This window comes from Protobothrops mucrosquamatus, unplaced genomic scaffold (genome assembly GCF_001527695.2).
Source record: "Protobothrops mucrosquamatus isolate PMUCROS unplaced genomic scaffold, P.Mucros_1.0 scaffold_168, whole genome shotgun sequence".
In the NCBI taxonomy this organism is placed as follows: Eukaryota; Metazoa; Chordata; class Lepidosauria; order Squamata; family Viperidae; genus Protobothrops; species Protobothrops mucrosquamatus.
The window spans coordinates 517110-543446 of record NW_015386244.1 but is presented as its reverse complement, the minus strand read 5'-3'; the positions used below and the strand labels follow the sequence as shown (position 1 = coordinate 543446).

General features: G+C 37.6%; 1 protein-coding gene across 4 annotated transcripts in view; it reads left to right on the top strand.

Moving 5' to 3' along the window:
* ESR1 (estrogen receptor 1) overlaps positions 1-26337 on the top strand; it is a 155721-nt gene that overhangs the window by 64883 nt on the left and 64501 nt on the right. For 3 of the 4 annotated variants that reach the window (XM_015821910.1, XM_029285216.1, XM_015821894.1), the window contains one exon: positions 13058-13174. In XM_015821910.1, the coding sequence (XP_015677396.1) occupies positions 13058-13174 (117 nt within the window). The remainder of the gene's footprint in view (positions 1-13057; positions 13175-26337) is intronic. The other variant, XM_015821902.1, reaches the window with a different exon arrangement.

Below are 26337 nucleotides of genomic sequence, written 5' to 3'. Positions count from 1 at the left end.
TTGCAGGACTGGCCTAGGGTAATTTTTAGGGGGGTTTTAATTATATTTTAAATTCGACAAATATTTAAATATTCCTTTTAATTAATTTTAAATTTGTATTGTTTTGTATGTATTTTAAATAGATTGTCAGCCGCCCTGAGTCCTACGGGAGAAGGGCGGGATATAAATCCAAATATAAATAAAATAAATAAATAAATAAATAAAAAATGTGGGGTAGATTATGCTAATGCTAATTGGATAGAAATCTGCATGATCCAATCTGAGTCAGTCACCAGTACCAGAGGGTTTATACAGTACTTCCAAGCTTTTGGACTCATGCTGGAGCCCATCCTCAGGGACCTTGTCTCTCTCAGACTGAGATAGAGATAGAGATCTGGTTCAAAAATTGTATTTAACAAGTATATATCAATAATGGCCATATCAAATGGCAAACTGCAAGACTTGTGCTTTACCATATATATTGTCTGATTTGTAAATAACTTAAATAAGAGGTTCAAAATATATTGATCAAATCTGCAGAAAATACACAGTTACAAGGGTAGTTAACAATTTAGGATAGCTTCTAGATGTAAAAAGATCTTGACAAATGCAAATTACTGTCTAATGTTCTTTGGACAGGAAAAATCAAAGACATGAGATAGCATGGGTGTGTGTGCTCATGCTGGGCAGCAGAACATGCAAATTAGGGTGTCTTGGTGGATCACAAACAAGACATGAACCAACAGTAAGATGCCCCTATCCCCCAACTTCTCCCTTTTCTATTCCCAACTCAAATGGAGTCCTTAAATGTATCAACAGAATAGTATGGTGTCAAGATGCAGAAAAGTCATTACTCCAACTAAATCTAAAATGTCGCATCCAGTTCAGGGCACTGGATTGTAGGAAAGACATTGCAAAGCTGGAGTATGTCCAGAGGAAAACAATTAAGATGATAAATGTTCTGAAAGCAAATACTTATGGGAATGGTTGGAAGTATTGATTATGTTTATGGAGAAGAGAAGTCTGTAAAGAACCAAGAGAAATATATTCAAGTATCTGAGGGGGATGTTATGTAGAAGATAGAGTAGACTTGTTCAGTATTGATTCAGATGACACCAGACAATGTGTTTTCAGTATAAAGACGCAGATTTCAAACAAACAATGGGAAGAATTTCCTAATGGTACAAGTTGTTCAACAATAGAACAGATTGTTTTGGAAAGTAATATACTCTTACGAGGTTTGATTTGTTAAATTTGTGTTCTATTAAATATTGAATCAGACTCACAAATGCTTCGGTTCTTAAAACTGAGTATTTCTGTATTTGGATCAAATAGCAATTAGATTGGTTTTCAGACAGGGCCCAAACTGCGCAGACAATTCAACCAGTTACATTGCATTATTGTTTCTTTACACATTTGAAGAATGCTTAGGTCCTGCTGGAATGACAGTTGAGCCAAACTGATCAGAATATATTTTTCTGATAATATTTCTGGGACTTATTCTTTTTCTTATTTTCTTATGTTTTGCAGAATTTTCTATAGAACTTTCTACCTGATTTTTTGGATGGTAGCTGGCATTTTCCCCTTACAGTGCTTAGAATAATGGGTCATTCTGGTCTAAGACATTCTGAAGATGAGATACCACAAGCCCACATAGTTGTCACTGCTATTTGCAGAAACTAAGACAAATATTTTAGGGGGAAATATATATTAAGTCACTAATAATAATAATTCCACCCTGTGGAACTATTACATACATTCTGTAGAGAAATAGAGAAATAGAGAAGTAGAGAAATAAACAATGTATTTGACCTCTTAATGTTGCGATATATGAATTTTGAATATTTGCTAAAGATTTCATACCAAAAGCCCACTTAGCATAGCTACTTGAACCAGAAAATTCTGTAATTCTGTCAGTGTTTAAAAACAAAACAGGCTGGACCCAGATAAAAGAACCATTTGCTCAGCCAAAATTTCTGCTGTCCAAAATCTGCTGCTGTTGACTTTTCTAAACAATCCTTCACATACATCTTTAAATATTAATTAATAACATTATTAGCTTCAATTGTTTTATGTTTCCTTATAGCTATATTCCTAGTCACATTCTTATTTTCATTTCAGAAATTACCCATAACTACTTTTAATTGATGCTAGGTGTAATAATATTGCAGCTTCATAAAATGAATTGTTGATAATCCACATGTAATCAACATCTCACATTAATATAGTTAGTATAAATTATTGCTTATTTATGTAATCATATGAGATACCCTCTCATTAAAGGCTATCATTAAAACATTCCCTTTCACTTCAATAAATCAAAATTTTCTGCTAAATAAATAACAGATAAAAGTATTATGGTTTTGTTTCCCCACATTAGAGGTTCTAAGAATTTTTAATGAATAAGTACTTTCCTGTTTAACAACAGCTTATATTTAATTTACAATAACAAAGTGATGTACTGATTTTTTTTCTTATTATATATTTAATGTCAATTTAATATTTAGTCTGAGAGGCACATATTAAAAAAATCTATTTAGTTCAGTATTTACACTTTCATTTTTCATCTTTCTCTTGAATGATGATCTTCCCCATGCCAGCAGCTTTACAAATAAGCTTCAATTAACATAAAATAATAAACAGATAGTGTCATGATTGAGTAAATTCCAAATGTTTGTAATTAATACGACAGAGAGAGAGAGAGAGAGAGAGAGAGAATAAATGGCCTTTAAAAATTGAAAAAAAGAAAGGGGAAGGAGAACCAACCAAATGAAGCTGTTAAATGAACTCTAGGGGATGTCTTCAACTGGTTTCATGTCTCCAAATCTGCAGAAATATTTGCCCACTGCTCGCTGCTGTTGCCATTCTTACGATTTTCGATGTTCGGTCCTCCCCGGAGCGAGCAGCTGACAATGAGAGAGAGAGAGAGAGAGAGAGAGAGAGAGAGAGAGCAACTGGTATCTAGCCAACCCCATTCCCCTATCTCTTGTCAGTGTTATTGCCACAGGTCTGCAGTTTAACAGCAGTGATGAAATGATGCTGAGGTGCCATGGAAACGTGACTTCAGCAAGGAGGGCAGGAGAAATGAGGAGTTAGAAAGCAGGATGAGGTGAGACATGTTAGGCATGAGAAGCATCTGCCTGGTAAATCCAGTGTGAATGCTGCAGACATCTTCTCATATATTTCTTCCCGTACCATAACTGAGCTATGAGATAATCCCAGATGCATACTAGAATTGTGGAAGCGCAGCAGTGCAGAGCCCAAATAATCATTGGTCCAAATGAAGCATTTACAAGAATCTCGAGAAACAACCAGTGTCCACATTCCCTCTACCTTACCCCAATTTAAATCCTACATTAGTCTAGCTACTCAATGCATCTGATGATGTGAGCTACACTAGCTTTACCAGCAGTCAGCCTTCAAAGAATGAGGTCAAACAGGAATCTGTTCTATCTCTAAAAGCAAGGTGAGCAACTATAGCTCCTTTACGACCTATGGACTTAACTCCCAGAATTCCTGAGCCAGCATTGTCTCACCTCATCCTGCCTTTCCTGTTCCTCAGCTATCCTACCATCCTTGCGGAAGTCATGTTTCCATGTCTGGCTTAGGAATTCTGGGAGTTGAAGTCCATAGGTCGTAAAGGGGCAGTTGCCCACCCCTCTCCAACAGTTTGTCATCTCTAATTTCAGATAATAGGAAGAGATAGAGAGGAAGCCCCTTTATAACAACCAAATCTCTAAAATGTTTAAAAGGCAATTATCAGGACAGGAAGAATTAACTGAGATTGTAGCTGAACAGTACCTCAGAAATAATTTATTTACTATAATAAATCCAGTTTAAATGTACCCATGGTGGCTTTGCTTTGTATTGATAGCAAACATTCCTTATCCTTTTGATTTTTATTGAAAGCACAATGTGTGAAAACAGAAAGTGTAACATAGCAACCACATTGATTTGGTTTTGTAAGCTCAGCCCTCCTTCCTGATCTGCCTGTCATGCTTGTATCCCAGCACAGCCATGATGGGGCTAGAACCCACAGAAACATCCTTACCCGTGGGGACTTTCTTCTTGTCCTCTCAGTGGAGGAGCAGGAGGACCTTAATTCAGAGTTCACAAGGTGAAAGAAAACCTTATCATTCCCCAAAAGTAAGCTGAGCTTGCCTCACTTGGAAGGAGAGGATGCTCAATTGTGCAATGGCTAGCTCAGAGATAGGCAACCTTGGCTCTTTTATGACTTGTGGACTTCAACTCCCAGAATTCCTGAGCCAGCCAAGTGCTGACATCAATGTGGCACCATGAATCTGTTTGTGTGGTGCACATATTTGAGGAATGTTGCAAGCCCAACTACTTGGACAATCCAACAGCCATGATTTTGAGGTTTTCTTCTGATTGTCAGGCTTTTCCTGATATTCAACTGGAGGAGAGCAGCCTACTCAGTTAAGCTCTCAAATCCTAGTAGGCAAGGGATGGCTCCAGGACTTTCTTCTTTTTCAGCACTGGGCAAGTTGAAAAAGGAATTAAATCTCCTCATCCAAATGTACTGAAAGTAGAAATCAGCAGATTAACATTAATAGGTAATCTGTATTAAAAAAACCCTTGTGGTTGGAAATAAAATGTCTTTAAAGCAAAGCATAGAAAGACCTCTATTAAGTTCATATAATGTTTCATGCAAAGTTTAATATATTGCTTCTTTGATCTCTTCGTGGAAACGTCTGCTACATACATAATTTGAAACATTGCAATATTTTGCCAAGAGTCATTATATAAATGGGATACAAAACATCAGGCCAATAAATATAAATAGGACTTAATGGAAGATATTTCAAAAGACAATTATAGTGGGCAACTGGAATTCATCAAGAGGCTTGGTTGTGTTTCTTAGAGCTTTGTCATGCTTGTGTGTGGTCCTAGTTCACTTAAGTGTAAATATCTTTCCATTTGGAGATATTTTGTTTAATAAGTCCTTAATTCACTAGCCAGAAAAGTGTTCTATTTAGTTTTTATTGTTTGCTTGTTTACTCTTCTTTTTAATGCTCACCTAAATATCATGTATCTTTGGGCTGACCTTGGCTATGAATGCACTGAATGAAAAAAATGTAATCATTTGTTTTGCTAAGCAAACATTTCTCCACAGATGCTCTATCCCAATTCCCGAGTTGCAAGGAATATCAAGAAAAGCATTAAGATGTATATACACAGTTGGGAAGGACTGAATTAGACTCCTCCCATGCCACTTTCCCAGCCAAACAAATGATTCTTACATTTTTCTGAAGCAGCACTGTATATTTATATGCCAGGTTTGGAGTGTGGAGTTTGCATGATAGCAGCCATGTAATTTTGTTACCCACTGCTGCAACCAAAATGTATAGTTCTTTAGAACAGAACTCAGGCTAGGGACATTTAGTGGCATTACTACCTGATACTCCCCCCCAAAGCATGGTACCAAACATCTGTTCAGTTTTTCTAAGAAAAATGTCCAATCTGGGGGAGGGGGGGATCTACAATGATATAACAGTTCTCAGAATGGGCAGTTTCTAGTTCCAGGACTATATATGAGATCAAGATTTATAGTAGTCAAGACAGGTTACTTAGTTTGGCATCAAATAAAATGCAATAAGTGCAGTAGGCACTCCACTTTCCTTAATGGTTCACTCATCTTGGTGTAGTGTAGTAATTATATATTGGAGTAGGTCTGGGAAGACCCACCCTCAGCCATGGAAATCCAGTAGATCATTGTGTGTCAGACATATTGTCTTCACTCTAAGTTATTTCTCAGGGTGGGCATTATGGCAAAAATCAGACACTGCAGCAGTGTATATACACCGACTTCAGCTGCTAGAGGAATAAGTTAATATTCAGATGAAGATAAGACTGAGATTAAAACAAAGGCATGCAGATGCAGAAGACACAATATGAAGATGAGGAGGAGGAGGCTGAATCAATCCACTGCAGGATAAAGTCCTCTTCATTTGAAGATTATGGGTTATAATGTATCATGCCAGTTTCAGTCTTAGGTTGAGAAAAGTGACTGTGCAAAATCCCCAGTTTCTATGCCAAAGGATGGACAAGAACCTGTGTCTTCCCATTAGTTTAGCACTTTAATAACCACACCACACTAGCTTTCATTCTATAGCTTTATCTAGGATAAATTTTGTACACATTACTCTTTCTGCCTCCTTATTGAATTGCAGTATAATTATCATTGTTCTCATAAGTTTAACCACTTGAACCACCTTGACTCCGGTGTTGTGGCATTCTTATTATTTCCTTAAAGATAAAATAATTATATTGTTTCTAGTTTGTACACACTCAGCATGCATCAGCTACATGTGAGGTGCAGGTTATTATCTACAGTAATTTAGGATAATATAAACTACATGTTGGTTCTAAGACACCCATAAGAACTGACATCTATTCTTTTTAAATTATACATTTCTTTGGCAAGATGTCAACTTGAGTGTTTATTTGGTATGCATAAAATTGCTTCACTTAAAAAGGTTATAGTGAATTTTAGTTAAATCAGTTAAAGAATCAGAAGCTATGCAAATTATAATTACAGTAGTAGAAGCTGTACAAATTATTATGGTACATTATAAGAAATGAGTGGAAAAAAACAGCTTGATAAAAGGGATTCAACTAAAATATCGATCTGAAGGCAGAATGAGGGAAATCATCAAGCTTTATTAATTCATTTTTTGGGAATAGAAAATTTTATGTTTATTATTTGTCTCAATTGTTTGTTTTATTTAGGGTTTACTTCAGTTAGGCAAAATAACAGCATTGCTAATGCTTAGATTGATTATTATTGTTCATTACTTCTATAATTAGTAATGTTTGTGCAAGAAGGAAACGAATACTTTTCTTTGATAAGATAAAATTTACTGCAACAACAGTTTACAAACAACTGTTTAGTTGTTATTAAAACAACTGTATGATACAATTCTTCCCTTCCAAATAACATGTTTCTAATAAATGTAGTCTCAAAGATTACAACAGTACATCAGTATGTGAAAAAGAAATGTGTACTACTTTTGCTTATTATCCTTGTTTGACATCTTGAAAAGAAGATAATACGAATGAAAATTGAATTAATAGGACACTTGCACACTGAATGATCAATGTGTAAGCTTCCTATTCCTGCTGAAAAATGATTTTGCCGAGTAAAACAAATCTGATCAAGATGTGCTTACCAGCAAGAGACAGTAGTGAGAATAAGGTGCCCAAAGGTCTGGAACAGTTTCAGTGTAGGCAGTTTGTGTGAATGCCCTAACCCAGGAGTTGAAGTCCACGAGTCATAAAAGAGCCAAGGTTGCCTACCCCTGCCCTAACCTAACCCGCTTCTCCCACCACTAGTAATTGCAATTATAAAGAAAATAGGGTGCCGCAAATTCTGAAGAAGAAGAAAAAGAAAGTTCAGCTAAAATGCTAGTTCCAATTCATTGCCGTTTTTATCATGCTAATTTTATTTTCAGATACGTAGTTTGGTGTAATGGTTAAGGCACAGGCCAGAAACCAGGAGACTAAGTGTTCTAGTCCCACCTGAGGCACAAATGCAGTTAGGAGACCCTGGAGCAGCCACTCTCAGTTCTAGAAAAAACTCCAGTGAATACAGTAGTCCAAGCAGTTGCCAGGAGTCAAAAACTGACTTGAAGGCATGATAAATTTTTTTTTAAAATTTCTCAGTCTGCAATTGAAGCCAACTAGTACAGAACTATACTGTATAAATAACTTAAATGAACAGAAAATATTTTTCCTGTCATTTCTACCGCAAAAAAACCCACTCCTGTTATATTGGCTAATGAAAGCTTAATCTGTAAACAGTAAATTCCTTCAAATTCATTTTGTACCATTTGAGAAGCTTTTATAAGCAATCATATTATTGTGACATTTTTGCCAGTACGCAAACGCCATTTCAAAAATTGAGATGTCAGTTGTATCGTTTGCAGCGTATAAGAAAAGTAATCCACATGTCTGCTTAATTATGTAACTTATTATTCAGCCATATGTGTTTTTGAAAATGTGGATTATCTCAAGGGTGATTGTCGGAAAATGGAAATGAATGATTAATGGTGTTTTCTTTACGCCAATACTCCAGCTGTTGGTTTGATCATATGCCATATACTGAAAGCAATTGTAATCTATCAGATGGGAAGAGTGAGACAAGATATCGTAACTGTGAGCCAGATATCCAGAGATATACTATGGCCAAATTGGACTAGCAACTTTTGGTGGGCTGAGGAAAAGTTATATATCACTGTCATCTGGAAAAGAAATGTTGCCTTTTTATTAACTGTCTGAAATGGAGAAAAAAAGATAGATGCTGTAAAAATCTTAATGGATCCAAATCAATAACTTACTTTATAAAAATAGCGAACTCAGTGTCGATATAGCAACACTTGAACCAGTGGTAATGCAGGCATGGTGAAGAATTCCAAATGGTTTTTTCCCCCCAAATGGCAAACAGACAACAAGATGATGAATAATAATCAATATTAATAAAAAAATCTTGCACATTTGGGAATATATCTACAGTACTGGACATCTCACTGAAAAGAGGTGCACTTTTCTGCACCAGTTCGAAAGCGGCTCTAGACTTCTGGACAGCACAACTGACAAAATGTCCAAGAGCTAAGCTAATGTATTAGACATTCGCAGTAAAACTTTCGGTTTTCTTTTGCAATGTTTGAAATGCTGAGCTTGTGGATAGACTGGTTTCCCAATTGATAGGAACTCTTATTTAATACTATGCTGCCATGAGTCCTTGGAGAGCATGGTGGGATTCAGCCAGTTTGCACCACTTCTGCAGAACCGGGAGCTAATTTTTTGTTGCACAGGCCCATAATGGACTTCCGGAAGCAGCATCCACACAGAGAACCAGTTGTTCACATATTTGAATTCCACCACTGTTGGAGAGTATGGTGGAATAAAAATATAGCAGTAAATAAATATATGAACTCTTGCCTTGCTGTGCCTCCAGAACTGAGAGCAACCATTACTTTCTCTTCCACTGTCTCAACTTCAAAACGCAGTTGAAAAAATGTCAAACCAACAGCCTGTACTTTGCAGTTTGCTCTTCTCCTCTGGGATACAGCCGGAGGAAATAGGGAGAACTCTTATTGATTTCATATCTTCTTATTAGCCCAGTCAACTGTGTACCTTTGCAGAATTGCAAGGTTCTGCAAACAGTTTGAAAAAAATTGCAGCTGTAATAAGTGAATATTATTAAAAACAGTGTAAAAATGTGGGGGAAATGCCAACAAAACTATCCTTTTACTTGCAAAGCCCCCAGTTGCTTTTAAATAAAAAAAAACAACCGAATGGTTGAATAGGTCTTAAATTTAATTTATAAATAACCAGATAATTGATTGGATGCAATATGTACTTAAAAAATGGATGGGGAATCACTAATAATTTATTTGCTTTTTAAAATATGTAACAAGGATTAGGACATTTTTATTACTTTTAGAGCTGAGGGGACAGTTGAATAATGTTGCTCTGCATTCTTTTAAGGTCCCAAGGGGTAACTGGAAGGATTGTTGTTTGGCTGACGGTGTTCATTGCCTCTTCCTAGGTTTTTTAGGTCAGCAGGACTGAAAAGAATTGCAGATCTCTTTTATATTGCTTTGGAAGATTTGTGAAGTGAAATTGATGGCAGTCTATCAGAGTAATTATTTTTTTAATAGTAAATTTCCTGTTAGGAGAAGATTGACCATATTATAATCTTGACAGACTTGAACATTGGGTGCTATCTAATAAAATGAAATGAAATTCAATGGTGAAAAACGTAAGGTTCTACATTTAGGCAAGAAAAACCAAATGCACAGTTATAGCATAGGTGATACCTTGCTCAATAGTAGTAACTGTGAGAGGGATCTCGGAGTCCTAGGACCCAGTGGACAATCACTTAAATAGGAGCCAACAGTGTGCTGCCACTGCCAAAAAAAGTCAACACAGTGCTAGGCTGCATTAACAGAAGGATAGAATCAAGATCACGTGAAGTGTTAATACCGCTTTACAACGCCTTGGTAAGGCCACACTTGGAATACTGCATCCAGTTTTGGTCACCATGATGTAAAAAAGATGTTGAGACTCTAGAAAGAGTACAGAGAACAGCAACAAAGATGATTAGGGGACTGGAGGCTAAACCATAAAAGGAACGGTTGCTGGAATTGGGTGTGTCTAGTTTAATGAAGAGAAGGACGAGGGGTGACATAATAGCAGTGTTCCAATATCTCAGGGGTTGCCACAAAGAAGAGGGAGTCAGGCTATTTTCCAAAGCACCTGAAGGCAGGACAAGAAGCAATGGACAGAAACTAATCAAAGAGAGAAGCAACCTGGAACTAAGGAGAAACTTCCTGACAGTTAGAACAATTAATCAGTGGAACAACCTGCCTCCAGAAGTTGTGAATGTTCCAACACTGGAAGTTTTTGACCTCCAAGGTCCCTTCCAACTTTATTATTATTGTTGTTATTGTTATTGTTATTATTGTTATTGTTATTATTGGAGGAATTTACAGTGGAACGTATTTATCTGTGAATATCAAGATGATTCTTTGTTCCCCTTACATGAAAAAGCTTTTTTGGTAGATTTGCATGTTGGGTTCTGCATTTTATCCCAATATGATTCTCTTGAAATGTTCAATCATGCTTAATTACCAAGTCATTAAATTAATAAGCCGCCTTTCCCTCAGCAGTTCTAGGGGCATAGATAGGCCTTCCTCAACTTATTTTGGATTGAATAATGTAGTGGAACATCAAGACTGTCTCTATTGTTTCATGGTCTTCACAGATGAAATAGCAGATTAAAGCAATAAACGTGCCTTTTCTGCATTCATTTAGTAATTAAGGATTACAATTTGGTGTCAAATTTTGGAAAGGCTTAGTGAAATACATTGAGTAATTAATGAGAGGCAAGTATTGGGCAAAAACCTTGCCATGAATTTGATATGAAAATGTATTTACAATCACTGGCATTATCTCTTTATGTTACTTCTGGTGAAAAACATAATACCTGTTAAAAAGGTCTGGAATATGATTTTTGTTTTGAATTTGTATTGGTAATTTCACATGGTTTGTGAATTATAAGAGAACACCATCAGCCATTATGTGCAGTGATTTTTTTTAAAAATTATTATGTATTAGTACTCTTTTCTAAGGATTTTTCACCGTGGGGAGGGCCATCCATAAGTGGTAAGAGAAAGTCAATGAGGCAATTATGACTATAAAGCTGCACTTTTTTTAACACAAATGTGTATGAGTGGGACGTCAGTTGTGTGGTCTCATATTGACTTTTTTCCCCACATAATTTCCCAGAAGTGCCTCTGAAAGTGGGAAATATACTTTGCTGTACTGTATATGACCAACTATAGGTCAAAACCAAGAATAAAGTATTAAGAAAATGTTAACTTCTGAGATTTTGTTGCTGCTTTATAAATGTTATCAATGAATGTTCTTTTTCAGGCATAGTAGGGTATGACATAGGTTAACACATTTACATGGAGTTGTTGCGTTCTAGGAAGATTCACATTGTTTAGTACAAGTCAGCCGATGTCCCTGGTATAATCTGATAGCTGTATATTTCAATTTCCATTACTTAATAGTAAGAAAAGCTTCAGTCCCTGATCTGATGAGACTCAGGCTCTGTCAAATTCCAGCCGTCTTTAACAGCTCAGCTGAGTTAAAAAAAATTACTGCTGCAAGTAAAATATTTCGTGATGCACTTTAATCTATTTAGCCAGTTGAAGAAGGTTTGTTGTTGTTTTATTTGAATCAAATCTATACTATTATAAAATGTTCAGGTGAATGCTAGTACATATTTTGGGGATTCACCATCCATTGTCACAAGAGTTGCAGTATAGTAGGTAGACCTGGATAGGAAGTTATGGTCTTATAATCAGAAGAAATAAGTCTAAAACTATTACTTTATTCAGGTCTTCCTGAACTGTTATTTTATCCAGGTCTTCCAAAGGGTAACAGTGTGGTAACCATTTATAGCAGGGCTTTTCAACCTTTTCACCCATTGTACCACTTTTAGGATATGGCAATATCCGAGTACCACCAGTCGCCTAGCAAGGTGTCAAAAACTTGATGACCAAAAAAAAAAAAGGAAAAAAGTGATAAAGTACAGGTAGTCCTCGACTTACAACAGCTTAGTGACTGTTCGAAGTTACAATGGCACTGAAAAAAGTGCCCCTCAAGCCACAGCCGAGCAAGACACCTGCCTGCCCACCCAGAAGCGCTCTTCCTCCTGTCCGAGGTTTTCATTGTTGTGAGCATTTCTGTTGAGGATTGGCAGCAGGGTTGGGGTGGGGGGCTGTTTGGTTTTTATGCCCCCCTGTCTGCTGGGTGGTTGCAGCAGGTTTTGGTCACTTCACATGACCCTGGGACACTGTGACCGTCATAAATATGAATCAGTTGTCAAGCATCTGAATGTAAATCACAAGTCCCTGGAGATGCTGCAACATTCCAGCTGATTGGCGCTTCTTCTGGGCTCAGCAGAAGTGCCAGGATCAGTGCTGCTTTCCAGCTGATTGGTGCTTCTTCAGGGCTCAGCAGAAGCACCAGGATCAGTACTGATCTCCAGCTGAAGCCTGGCGCTGATCCTGGCGCTTCCACTGAGCCCTGATAGCCCTGAAGAAGCGCCGATCAGCTGGAAAGCAGCACTGATCCTGGCGCTTCCGCTGAGCCCTGACAGCCCTGCAGCTCCAGCCATCTCTCACTCAGGCTTGTGCGGTGCTGCCACCCGTTCAGCTCATTCCCCTCCCCCGCTACCACTTTTCTAGGATGGTTGCGTACCCCAGGTGCCAGGTGCCAATGTACCACAGGTGGTACCCGTACCACTGGTTGAAAAGCCCTGATTTATAGCACTGGAAAACAAGCTATTGCAGTCATACTTTCACTTATCACCAGTTTACATTGTAGGTATTTTAAAATTGCACATGGAAGGTTTATTTAGTGCTGAATCAATGTATTAAAAACTTAATAGTGAATTTCAGGGGAAATTGTTCAGCAAATTCTAAACCAGAAGGTGCTATAGGTGCATTTAAGATTGATAGCTTTTTTCCTACTGATTTTATAGGTCATAATGACTACATGTGCCCTGCTACCAACCAGTGCACCATTGACAAGAACAGAAGGAAAAGCTGCCAGGCGTGTAGGCTCCGAAAATGCTATGAAGTTGGAATGATGAAAGGTGGTATGTATGACACTATAAATCTTAATTTGCATTACAAATATTTTTCATCCTCTGTAATCTCATATATGACTAACTTTTCAGTAATTAATCCCATTGCATCTTGTAGTATTTACCGTCAGGTAGATTGGTGTTTGGTTACAGTTCAATTAACTTTTATCTTCAGTGCATAATGCCTAGTTTTGAAGTTGTTACACAATCTCACTTTTAAAGGAAAGTAATATATAGTTGTGGATAACTTAAGAATTTTAGATGCCAAAATACATTCCCCCCCCAAATTGAGTTCAACGTACAGGTAGTCTTTGACTTATAACAGTTCATTTAGTGACTGTTTGAAGTTACGACGGCACTGGAAAAATGACTTATGACCGTTTTTCAAACTTACGACCATTGCAGCATCCACATGGTCACGTGATCAAAACTCAGATGCTTGGCAACCGACTCGTACTTATGACGATTGCAGTGACCCCGAGGTCATGTGATCACCTTTTGTGACCTTCTGTCAAGCACAGTCAGTGGAGAAGCCAGATTCATTTAACAACCATATTACTAACTTAACAACTATAGTGATTCCCTTAACAACTGTGGCAAGAAGTCATAAAATGGGGTAAGCCTCACTTAACAAATGTCTTGCTTAGCAATAGAAATTTGGTGCTCCATTGTGATCGTAAGTTAAGGACTACCTGTATCTGTGAACATACACAGTAGTGTTTTTAAAAAGTACCAATATATCTTCATGTACATGCCCATATGCAGATAAGCCCACCCAAAATAATAATATTAACCAAAATACTGTGAAAAATACAGGCTGTCTTATCTGTGAGTGGTACATTTGTAATGGTAGTTTTGTTAACATTTGAGGTCCAGCTTATTCATAGATGGGATTCTATATAAGTATATATTGTAAAGCTTCCCTCCTTTCCCTCCCCCTCAAAATAAATTCTGGATCTATGTTAATTGATGTTAGGTTTTCTGCCACTCTGTAACATCTAAATACAAATTGTGAATGGGGCTGATGATCCTCATCTGCCTTTAAATGGACAAGTGCTTTTGATTAAATGTTTTTTCAATAAATGCTGTGAAAATGAATATGACTTAAGACCAAATCACATATCCTTTTAGGTTTTGATGATGAAATGTTGCACACATGATAAATAATGATTTCCCTTAACTGAAAATACAATTTCTGTAATGGAAAAATAAACATGACTGATAATTGCCTAGATGTAAAATGTCTATTATTAACTCATAGGTTAGTGTTTACAAATAATCATTTAACTGGTGCTTCTTATAAACTTTGGTTAAAAAGAGAAAATATTCCTTAGATCTCATTATCTTTTCTAGTACATTTTCCAGTATTCATTTTAAAGGCTATGTCACATGTCAGCCTATTGGAGAACTAAACTCATAATTTATTTGCATTTTGTTACTGAGGATCATAATCTTAATCTTACCCAAGCAGAACAAAATTTAAGCATTGTTACTAAAAGCAGTCTTTTAGAAGTGATTCATTTATTAGTTAATTAATTAAATGTATGTTTTTTTAAAAAAAATATTACTATTAGTCCATACTGAAGAAGTTTGCAGAGATTAATTATTTTAGAGAAACATCTACATTCACATGTAACTCAGTGAAAATATTTTAAATTGAAATAATTAGCTATTGATTCACAGTGATTGTCTTTAAAGATGGACATTTATTCCCTATTGAAAACAGTTCTTTAAAAGTTTATCTCTACCCTTTCCCTGTTTTCTGTCATTGTATGATGAGATTATATTGAATGACAAATAAAACAAGGGAAACAGATGTTTTTCCCCCAGAAACACAGATGCATTTATTTTAGTGCATCATCTGAACAGATTCCAAGAATTCTAATTTGGCATTCAATTATTTTGTGCTGTAGTGTTACAGTATACTTAAACTAGTAAAAGAGAAAAGTGCAGAAAACTATTTGTATTGCTCTGAATTGATTCTCTATAATGTCTATGAAATAAATCTGTTCAAATGCAAACTTGTACAGGTGAAGGGCATCATTACACTTATTAATACTTATGTATTTGCAGAACCAGTTAGTTGAAATATCATTGTCAAAATAAATGTTCCTTCAAAAGACTGTTCATCCTCTGCATACACACAGTATGCTTGTTATTTAAATGTTCTTCACAGTGAAAATCTATGATTATGTCAGCTGTTAACTTTTCTATGTGTAAAGCAGACATGTCAAACTTGCAACGTCACGTGACGTCGTGCAACGTATCGGAACTTTTTCGCCGTTGCCGGCAATGGAATGGGCGCGGCTCTGGTATGATGAAACCGGCCCGTGGGCCGGCAGTTTGACACCCCTGGTGTAAAGGATATACTAAATGCAGAAGTGATTTTGCAGAGCTGTTTACTCTAAATATGCTACTGGCTAATCAAGTACATATGCATTTTTTGCTTGTGTGTTTATAAATGTGCTTTTCTCTGACCAAAGTCCCTGTGAATGTAATTTGGCTATGAGATTAAATGAATGATGAATAGGGAGGTAAAGTTTAGAATAGAAACCTTTGTATCTCTTAAACAAAAGGTCACATGTAAAATTAAAACAAATATCTCTTAAGCTAACTTAGTTTCTTCTGAAATAAGGGGAATCTTCTCTCAAGCAAAGCAAATGTTGCCTATCTCTAAATCTTTGGACACTTGTAAGAAGGCTTCCTGGCTTCATGCATGCCCTGAGTTTCATCTTCCTCTTCAGATAAGGAGATGTCAAAGGATAAAAAAAAAATGGGATTCCTATCTTGATCAAAGGTTCAGAGTTATATTGGATCCTGCATCAGAGGTCTTCAAAATTGTCCCTTTTATGACTTGTGGACTTCAACTCCCAGAATTCCTCAGCCAGGTATGCTGGCTAAGGAAATCTGGGAGTTGAAGTCCACAAGTCATAAAGGGGCCAACTTTGAAGAACCCTGCTCTGCATAATCGCATGAATCTGTATCTTTAATATCTTATCTTGATCTCTAAGATCCATCACTTCCAAGAGGAGGAACAGAGGGCTGAATGGCAGAGAAACCACAGATTGTAGGGTTGTGCTTGGTGGGAGAGATTGCTAGTTTGGAAGTCAGAATTGTGGTGGGCACCAATGGGTCTGAAGAAGACTACTAACGGGAACTTCATTCATTCTAAATATTTGTATACTACTTCCTTTAGAAAACTTGAGAACAGGTTTGTAATAACATCCAAATAATTCAAATAGAAAGTAAAGCAGTTGATTAGAGCATATTGTATACAATATCCAGAATAAAATAAACAACAAAATATACAGTAAGACAATAATAAGGGGAAAAACAGCAGTCAAAATAAAACCCCCACAGCATTAGCAAATTATTAAAATGTCTGGGGAAAAATAAACATATATCTTTACTTGGCACAAAAGAGACAATAAAGATAATCCCAAGTGTGCCTCGATTGGGATGGCTTTCCTAAGACATTGGCCTATCTATCACAAGTCTCCCTCTTGGTAGCTATTTGCTGCACTTTAGCATGTGAGGTACCCAGCGTAGGCCCTTTGGTGAGGTTTGTTGTGAACAGGTGGGAGCATATAGGACAGGGGTCCTCAACCTTGGCAACTTTAAGACTTGTGGACTTCAACTCCCAGAATTCCTCAGCCAGCTTTGCTGACTGAGGAATTCTGGGAGTTGAAGTCCACAAGTCTTAAAGTTGCCAAGGTTGAGGACCCCTGATATAGGAAGAGGCATTCCTTCAGCTCTTTTACATACTGTATCCCTTGTCTTGACCAAATCACACTTATACCCTGATATTTTTCAGAAATAGAACTGCTTTTCTTGATTTCTAAGCAAAAAACTTGTTTTGGAACAAGTATTTATTGAGTGATTTACTATTTTTTTTTCATCTTGGTGAGGATGAGGTGTGGCCACTCTTCACATACAGGGTCTAGCAAACTTCTTCCACAGATGTTGAATAAAGGGGTTGCAAAATGGCAACTTGATCATCTTTTGAGCTCATGATAAACCATTGTGTTCCTAAGTTTTGTTCTGAACATACAGTAAGGCATTGTTCTGTCCTTGGAACAAATCAACTGTATTTAATGTTCTGGGTGTTTATAGGGAGCCACAGAGATGACCTTGGAGAAACTATTTAGAGATAGTCACAACCTGTGCAAAAACGTACATCGAGTCTAGGAAACAGAAAAGAAGAGACTCACAATGACTCTTTGAAGGGAAGGGAAGGGAAGGGAAGAGCTTGCAAGATTCTGAAGCCTAAGTTAATACAGTGTAGTTCTAGTTTTCCTGGGCAGCCAGTTTCCTGATCTGGTCTACCTCAAAGAGTTAATTTTGTTCCAAGTGCTGTGATTGGTAACTCCCCCTCCCCCCCCAAAAAAAATCTAAGAATAGCCAACAGGGACCAGTTTCATTCCTACAACTATTGGCTGAGATTGGACAAAGTGATCAGGATGGCATACACAATCATAATTCTAATCACAGCCTTAGGAGTTTCCTATATGTTTTACTTCACATGAAGCAGAGAATCAAATGGTTTACCTATCCCAATGGTTGTTTGGGATATTGTTTGGATATTATTCTCTGCGGTCAACTATATAACCATCTTTTTTGAATTTTCTCAGAAAATCTTCTGAGCACTGCTGCAGAACATTGAAGGGAAGTGTGAAATGCCAGTCTTCTGGCAATTTCCACACTGTTCTGCAAGTAGGTACAATAACAGATGCTTGCTTTTACTGGATTACAAGAAAAATGCTATGGAAAGTAACTAACAGCTGATAGGAAATACACCTGAATTTGTATGTTAATGCTTCCTGTGATAGATACGTGGCATAATATTAAACAATTAGAATTGTTTTTAAATTATTCTGAGAAATGGCCTGAACTCTTATATCCTGCTGAATGAATCCCTCTTCATTTTGAACGTATCTGTGATTTAACATTTATCCTAGCATTTTCATGCCAATATACCGTAGTTCTCTGTCAACTCAAGCATGGATGAACAGCACTATAACATGGTTGAAGAAAAAAAAAGTCTCTTAATGTTTTTCAGTACATACACAGGTTTATAATAAATTACTTCCATATGACTATAAAAAGTTTAGGATAGGAAATGTTGGTACATTTAGGGAAATCATTTTAGTTGAGTCCCTAAGATTGTTCCATCCATGTATTCTTGTCATTTTAAGTAAGGTTAGATGACGTATATGTTTTACAATGAGGTGAACAACTTTTTTCCACAGCTTCACTTTTGTATATTTATACCTACCCACAAACACACACAACTTTCAAGGGCTGCTGGAGGTGCGACAGCTGATATAAGATTAGAAGAGACTGAATTTTCAAGCCTTTCTTGTATTTTTGCATGATAAATTTTGTTTGGCTTATTTCTACAGGAAATCTGGTACAAATATATCTATTCTATAATGTAAATACTGTAGTTAAAATAAGACAAAAGAAAATCACATTGCTAAAACTTTGTTGTGCAAATCTGGAGGGCTCTGGAGCCTACAAACAGCCCATGACCTGTAAGTTACAAATCCTTGATTAGGAAACCTAGGCAAGGACTCTAACCATCATTCCTTTCTAATATCGTCTGCAGTTCTTATTTGGAGGACTTACAGTGTAATTACCTATTAGTTGTAAATGAGATCCATAGAAATAACGTATGTTTGTGAGAAAATCTTTTCAGGGGAAAGTAATTGATCATCTCACTGTTCCCAAAAATAAAAAGAGTAGATAGACTTAATAGAAAGCTATCCTTCTGTTCGTCTGCAACATTCTACAAACCTAGACTGGATAGTACTGGCTACAGATTGTTCTGGATTACAGCAGCAACTGGGCCTGGAATTTCAGGTCTAAACAATGCAGTCATAAAGCACAATGTCACGAGACTGCATCTTCTAGAGATGGCAACCACAGCAGTCCTAGTTGCTTAATAACCCCAGGACAATATGGGTTATTAAGTGTGAAAAGGTAGGAATCCCAGGCAAGCAGAGTGAGAGCTACAAGCAGTATGGGAAGGCACTCTGGAACACGTGAGTGCATGGGGTCCATGAGGGGTAGGGGCTGTTGCAGGCACATGTTACAAAACACAGGGCATGTGAAAAAGCAGTGAGAGTGACTTCTGATTTCCTGCTAGTTTCCCCTTTAATTTTGCTTGTAGGAATCTGGCAGGGAACAGATTCATATAATCTCAGCTCACTGTGACACTCTAATTGTGAGCCCAGTGCTGAGTGGCTGTGTTTCAATCACATGACACAGGGAAAGTGTAATACCTGGAACTCTGAGGGTTGGTTGTAAGGCTTCCTCGTTTAGTGTCATTGGAACTTTGAACAGTTGCTAAACAAGTAGGCATAATCCAAGGACTATCTGCATCCAAGTGAGCATTTGTGGAAGATGGAGAATTAAGATTGTTGACTCTATGCATCAGATTTATATGGAGGCATGTGAAGAAGGACCACAGTAGACCAATCAGATTTTCATATTGTTGAAAGAAAAGTCTTCATCCTGGTTCATCCAAGCCGGGGATAAATAAACAACATGGCAACTGCTTTGGGAAGAAGGTTGTAGTTTATTGAAGAGCCAGAAAGTTCTTATTGAAGAGCCAGATGGTTCTTTCAGGAAAGACCAGAGAAAAGGAAGGGCTGAGCACATGGGTAGTAGGTTTTTATACCCTCTCTAGCCTTTTGTTTGGAATAGTTTCCTGTTCCTATGGCATGAACTTTGAGGATATTTCCTGTGTCACGTATTCTGACCTGAGTCTGGGTGTGCCCTTTGGCCTTTGTGAGTTAATCCTACCATGTCCTGTCATAGGTGGGGTATGCAGATTTTAGGTCTTTGTCTTCTTGAGCTTCTGGCTCCAACTTTCCTGATGGTTTACATTTGCATTTGTACAGGGCTGGCTTCTGCTTGGGGGAGGGAGACCTGGGGCTATCAAGGAAAACTGGGCATGCTTTTCTGTCTCTTTAAGATCCTTGAAGGAAATATATTTTTCTGCCCTTTTTAATATTTCCTTCTCTGGGGCTGACTTCCCACAAACCCTGCTTTGTGCCTTAAGTGTGTGAATGACACACTTACTGGCACAAGATTAAAATTGATCTGGTCAGGGAGACTAGGTAGACAAGCTTTAAACTGTTAAGCCAAAAAAATAAGACACTAATGGAGGCAGGCAGAAAAGGATCCCTTCAGTGGTTCCCAAAAGGGGAGCTTCCAACCCATAAAGTTCTAAAAGTCAGGGCAAAAATTTTGTAGGTGAAAAAGAAATTTATAGTGTCCAATATTCTGTGCCAATCATTTTTAAATGTTGGATGTCACTTTTAGCTTCCAGTCAGGTTTGCACATTTCTCCAAAAATTCTTCACAGCCATGGTTTTCCTCAGTACATAACCACTGGCTGTCCATTTTCAAGGGTTGTTTCCTGCCTTAGCTCTTAGTTCAGTGCATCCAGGTTTGTAATGTCCAATTGAGGTTAGCCAGTATGCAAGCCAGCTATCAATTTTTTTTCTTAAAGTGCATATAATGAGCTCTAGGACTCCCAAACTGAGTCCACCAGTGCAAGATAATCAGGGCTTAAGTTTGGAGATCTGTTTCCTGCTACTTCCTCAGTCAGGGCATATGAATTGCAAATTACCTGATGGGGCCTGGTTCCCTCCCCCTTGGAATTTTCAGGAAGTTGTGCATGCAAAGCCTTGGTGCAATAGAGCAAAAATCAGCCTGGGGAACTTTACTGAAGGTAGGTGGAAGAGACTCAGTGTGATTATGAATGGTGTGTGTGTGTGTGTGTGTGTGTGTGTGTGTGTGTGTGGTTACTAATACAAACAGGCAATATAAACATTCTGGATAAATTTTCCCTCCCACCAGACAGAAGTCCAAGGTGTTCAGTACTTGCTGTGCCAACTATTCCCAAATGCCATCTCTCCATAAATACATTCAACTGGCTTGTTACAATACAAATGGGGCAAGAAAGAAAAACTTTACAATGACTTTCCACCCTCCCCCCAGTCTTCCAATTTTCTTCTGAGGCTTCACATGGGGACCAATGGTTCCAGGATTTCTTCCTTTGTAGTTTTTCACAGGCATCTGGGGGAATGGTAGGACTTGGGAAGATGTTCCACTCAGGTTGCATGGTGGCTTTTTAGTGGATGGCTGGATTCAAAACTCAATTCCATGGCTCAAATGGATGGAGGCAGCGTCTGGGTCAGTGTGCTCTGCTTCCAAAGGTTGGGGGGTCATCTATGCAGGGCTGAAAGATACAAGAACAAGGTCTCCCCTCCTTTCTGGGTGGACTCTCCCAGGAGAGGCAGACCAAAGGTATGGAGAACAAAGGACAAGAAAAGGAAAAGAACAAAGGACAAGAAATACATGAGGGTAAGGGGGGTAGCTTGCAGGCAGAGTTTGAAAAGGCATTAATATTGCAGTGGTCAAAGAAACAGATAGGCAGACAAATGAGGACAATCACAGATGAGGACAAGAAAAACCTGGATTCTGGTAAGAGAACATACATGAAATGTTTCACTTCTGAACTTGAACATTTGCAACATGTTAAAGACAAGGTCTTGCAACTTGAGAAAAAAATGCTGGGCAGCTTGAGAATGCTAAAAGAATATTTTAAGGTGTGCAATTTGCCAGGGGCAGGAGAATCCACCTCTAACATTTATAGACCACATAATTTTAGAGATTGAAAAATGCTTATATGTTCCAGGATTAGCTTCATAGTAGTTTCACCAATTAGTGATAGAATAAGAAAAGTAACTTAAGAAAATTATTTCCCCACACAAGCAAACCTGAGCTTCAGAAGGCTCTTGTAGCTAGACACACATTTTTCCAGGAAAAGGATAGATAGATAAAACACATACAGTAAATGCAAGAGAAACTTTTCCAGCAGATGAACTTAAAACATTCCCTCCTGGTAACTTTGGGTTGTTCTTAAAAATACAGAGAGAGAAAGGAGAAAGAAAAAACAAACAAACAGACACATTTTTCTTCACTCTGTTTGTTGGCCAGACAAACAGAGTGAGGTATTTCCTTTTTGTGGCTTATTTTAAGCAAAATTTCTAGTAGAATTTTAAAATTCTTTTCTCTTTGGATTTAAGAGAAGTTAACTTTGGAGTTAGCAGTCACATTTACCTCATACACAGACTTTGACAAACATATATACACAAAGACAAGAGAACAGAAAAGGAAACAGAAGTCTTAGTTTTACACATCCTAGTCATTCCCACCATAAATCTCAGATAATTCAAATTAGGAAAGGCACACATTTTAAACATACCATGTGGTTGCAGAGAGAGAGAGAGAGAAAGAGAGAATCATTATTTCTTATTTTCCCGTTAAGTACCTTTATTTAGCCAAATTGGTTTCCCAGCAAAGCCCTAGCAAAGCCCATTCTTCACAAATTTGTCTTGCTCGCTTTTTTCTTTTTCATACCATCCAGGACAGGCACTCGCCTCTTGTCCCACACCTCGAGCAAATCTCCAATAGGTGACCTAATTCCAACCCTCGAACTGTAGCTACCCATGTTCCCCTTCCGATGTGGGGTCCAATCTGGCTCAGTCGGGTTTCTCCTAGCAGCACTTCCCAGCCGCTCTTAGCGACAACAACCCTGCCGCCCCGCCTGTCAGTTTTTGGGCACTAAAAAATTGCCCAGGAAGACTCCGGTTCCCTACATGGAGTAAGGGACCTTCCTATTTAGGGAACTCCCTGCCGTCACTTTGCGGACCTCAAAAATAAATTGTCCGAGGAGGACCTGCTGCACGGGTACCTGGCCTCTGTTTACACCCCGCCTCCAGTTTTCAGACTTAGGAGAAGTTTGGGAAGACTTGTGCTTTGCGCACTAGTACGGGCCCTTCCTACTTACAGGGCTTTGCTTACAGGGCCTTACCAGCAAGTTGCCCAAATCCAATTCTCTCATTCACTCATTTCATTTCATTTTCACACAGCCTCTCCCTTTTCCCTAACAAAAGGTCCTGCACTCTGGCCAAACCCCCATGCTTTCCAGGGTCTGTCACTTGGTCAGATCCTTTCTGCAGCTAGGAAAGACCAGAAGGAGCAAAATCCAACTGTGATTGGGAAAAAAGGGTTTTCTCACTCACACACACAGACATACACACATTTCCTTTGTTCCCCTGGGCTTTAAACTTAGAATTTAGAGGTACTCACCTTCACCTTCTTTCCAAAGAAGTCCTTGAGCTCAAACCCAAAACTCCCTTTACTACCCTGGGTCCACATGGCAAGGCCTTGGAAACCCATCTACAGACACAAGGGGTCTGCTGCCGGCAAGATGGGGCTTACCAGTCTCAGTCCATTGGAGAGGTTAGCTTGGAGTCCCATCTCTGGGGTGCCAAATTGTTGAAAGAAAAGTCTTCATCCTGGTTCATCCAAGCCGGGGATAAATAAACAACATGGCGACTGCTTTGGGAAGAAGGTTGTAGTTTATTGAAGAGCCAGAAAGATGGTTCTTGCAGGAAAGACCAGAGAAAAGGAAGGGCTGAGCACATGGGTAGTAGATTAGGCTCTCTAGCCTTTTGTTTGGAATAGTTTCCTGTTCCTGTGGCATGAACTTTGAGGCTATTTCCTGTGTCATGTATTCTGACCTGAGTCTGGGTGTGCCCTTTGGCCTTTGTGAGTTAATCCTACCATGTTCTGTCACAGGTGGGGTATGCAGATTTTAGGTCTTTGTCTTCTTGAGCTTCTGACTCCAACTTTCCTGATGGTTTACATTTGCATTTGTACAGGGCTGGCTTCTGCTTGGGGGAGGGAGACCTGGAGCTATCAAGGAAAACTGGGCTTTTCTGTCTCTTTAAGATCCTTGAAGGAAATATATTTTTCTGCCCTTTTTAATATTTCCTTCTCTGGGGCTGACTTCCCACAATATATAGATTTAGATTTATTGTCAATTTTTAGATTTATTGTCAATTTTTTCCCTGTGGGCACAATGGCACACATTAAAAATGAAATTTAGTTGCTTCCTCTCAAAGTGTACACATACATAACACATTTAAAACGTACTATATAAAACCTATGTATAGACCTACACCCTTACATATAAGATAATAGATAAAAGAAAAATTTCTTAATTTAGATAACATGATTCGAGAGCAGGCAATGTATTTAAGGTGCAAAGTAAATGGAAGAAATCAGAGAGTGTACATAACCACAGAAGCACTGAGTTACAAAAAGAAAATACCATACATAATATAGTGTCTGTAGAAAGTTCTCTTCAATAACAAAAGTTGTTTTGATATTTTATAAAATAGAAATAAATAGTGATATTTTAAGTAGTAGTACAACAGGAATAGTAGCTTGAGGAAATGCTTTTCTGAAAAAACAAATATCCCACAATTTTATCCTAAAGAACATACCGTCTAGAGCACAAATACACTCAGAGCAGAAAACAGCAAGGTTTGGATCAATGCAAAAGCAGCTGGGACAAAATGCTTGAAAATGGGGAAAATGATTTATGAACTTGAAAATGTTGTCTAAAATGTTGACAGGTGATGCCAGCTAGTTGTAGATCTAATTAATGGTTAATTCTTTTTTAAAAAATGAGAAATGCATTTGATAATAGTTGGGTTCTTTTTCATACACAATTAGCCTCATTTATATGGTATATACCTGATATAACAAAGGAAATAGTTTGCTCCTTTTGATCCCGAGTGAGTATTTTATATTCTGAAAGATTCCCACCCTTCCTAAATTAGTCTGCAAAGCTATTCTGTAATTACTCATTTACTATACTTTATGAATAATCTTCAGTTTGAAGTTGCTGCCTTTTGCAATTTGTACACACATTGTGAAACCAACTTTTGACTCTTATAAAATGTATATAGGTGTCAACTAATATTTGTTGCCTAATTGATGCGTTTTAACACATCTTTCAAAAAATTTTGCTCCTTATTCAGAGATACCTGTAAACAAATATTGCATGGATCAGTCTAGGGAATTATCACTATCTATGTAATTTAAAGGGCTAGGCATACATAGTTTTATCTGGTTTGATGGGCAGCCGAGGAGGTTGCTAATTATTTTCTGAAGAGATGAGTCTATTCTGTTTGGAGGAAGCAGGGAAATTAGTGTTAGTGTATTATACTATACTAACTCTCTGTGTGCTGGTGCTAGAATGAGGGAATCAGATTTGAGGCTGAATCCTATATTTATCATATTGTTGGAAATATCTGGCTGATTAGTTAGTGGTTCCTTCCTTCTATGATGTAACAAATAAATGTCAGTTCCTGGGAGAATCAAATAGATGGTCATGGGATAAGTAGAGAAACAATGATAATAGGAAATTTGGAGAAGGCACTTAATTAATATTTATCTATATTTGAATTCCCTTTAATAACATATACTAGTACTGTACCAAGAATGTGAAAACAGCCATATTGCAAACATTATTAGGTCCAGCAATTATACTGACTTACATTAAACAGCAAAAAAGTAACTACATAAAGTCAACAGTTTTGCATAGTTTTTCTTTTAGAGTAACAGAACTAGAATAAAGCATGTAGTAATAACAATTTTTAAAAATAAAATTGAAAGCTTCCTTCCTTCCTTCCTTCCTTCCTTCCTTCCTTCCTTCCTTCTTTCCTTCCTTCCTTCCTTCCTTCCTTCTTTCTTTCCTTCCTTCCTTCCTTCCTTCCTCTTTCCTTCCTTCCTTCCTTCCTTCCTCCTTCCTTCCTTCCTTCTTTCCGTCCCTTTTAAAATAACATAGTCTGAAAGCTTTAGGGATAGAATGGACTAGAAGTGACTCATTCAGCATAACAGTTGCCTCTTAAGCTTTAGGGATCTGTTCTCGTCTGCTGCTGAGGTTCTATCCTTTTTTATTATATCAGGAACTCATGACAAAATTTGATGAACTGAAAAAAAATAGGAACATCCTTTTTTTCTTTTTTTTCTTCAAGAAAAAAAAACATTCATACTCCCTCTCAGTACCAGAGAATTAATAATGCTCTCACTGATTTCCTATCCTTCTATGGGATAAATGGAAAACAAATAAGAAAAAAAGCCATATAAATCTCTTATGAGCAAGTGGTGCATATACACACATTTCTATAAGTCAGTACATTTCCACTGCTGATGTAAGTGGAACAGAATACATAAATTAAGCCCACAATTACAACATAAAAAGCTGTCAGGGAAAATTTTTTACCAAATTTATAAGTATATATA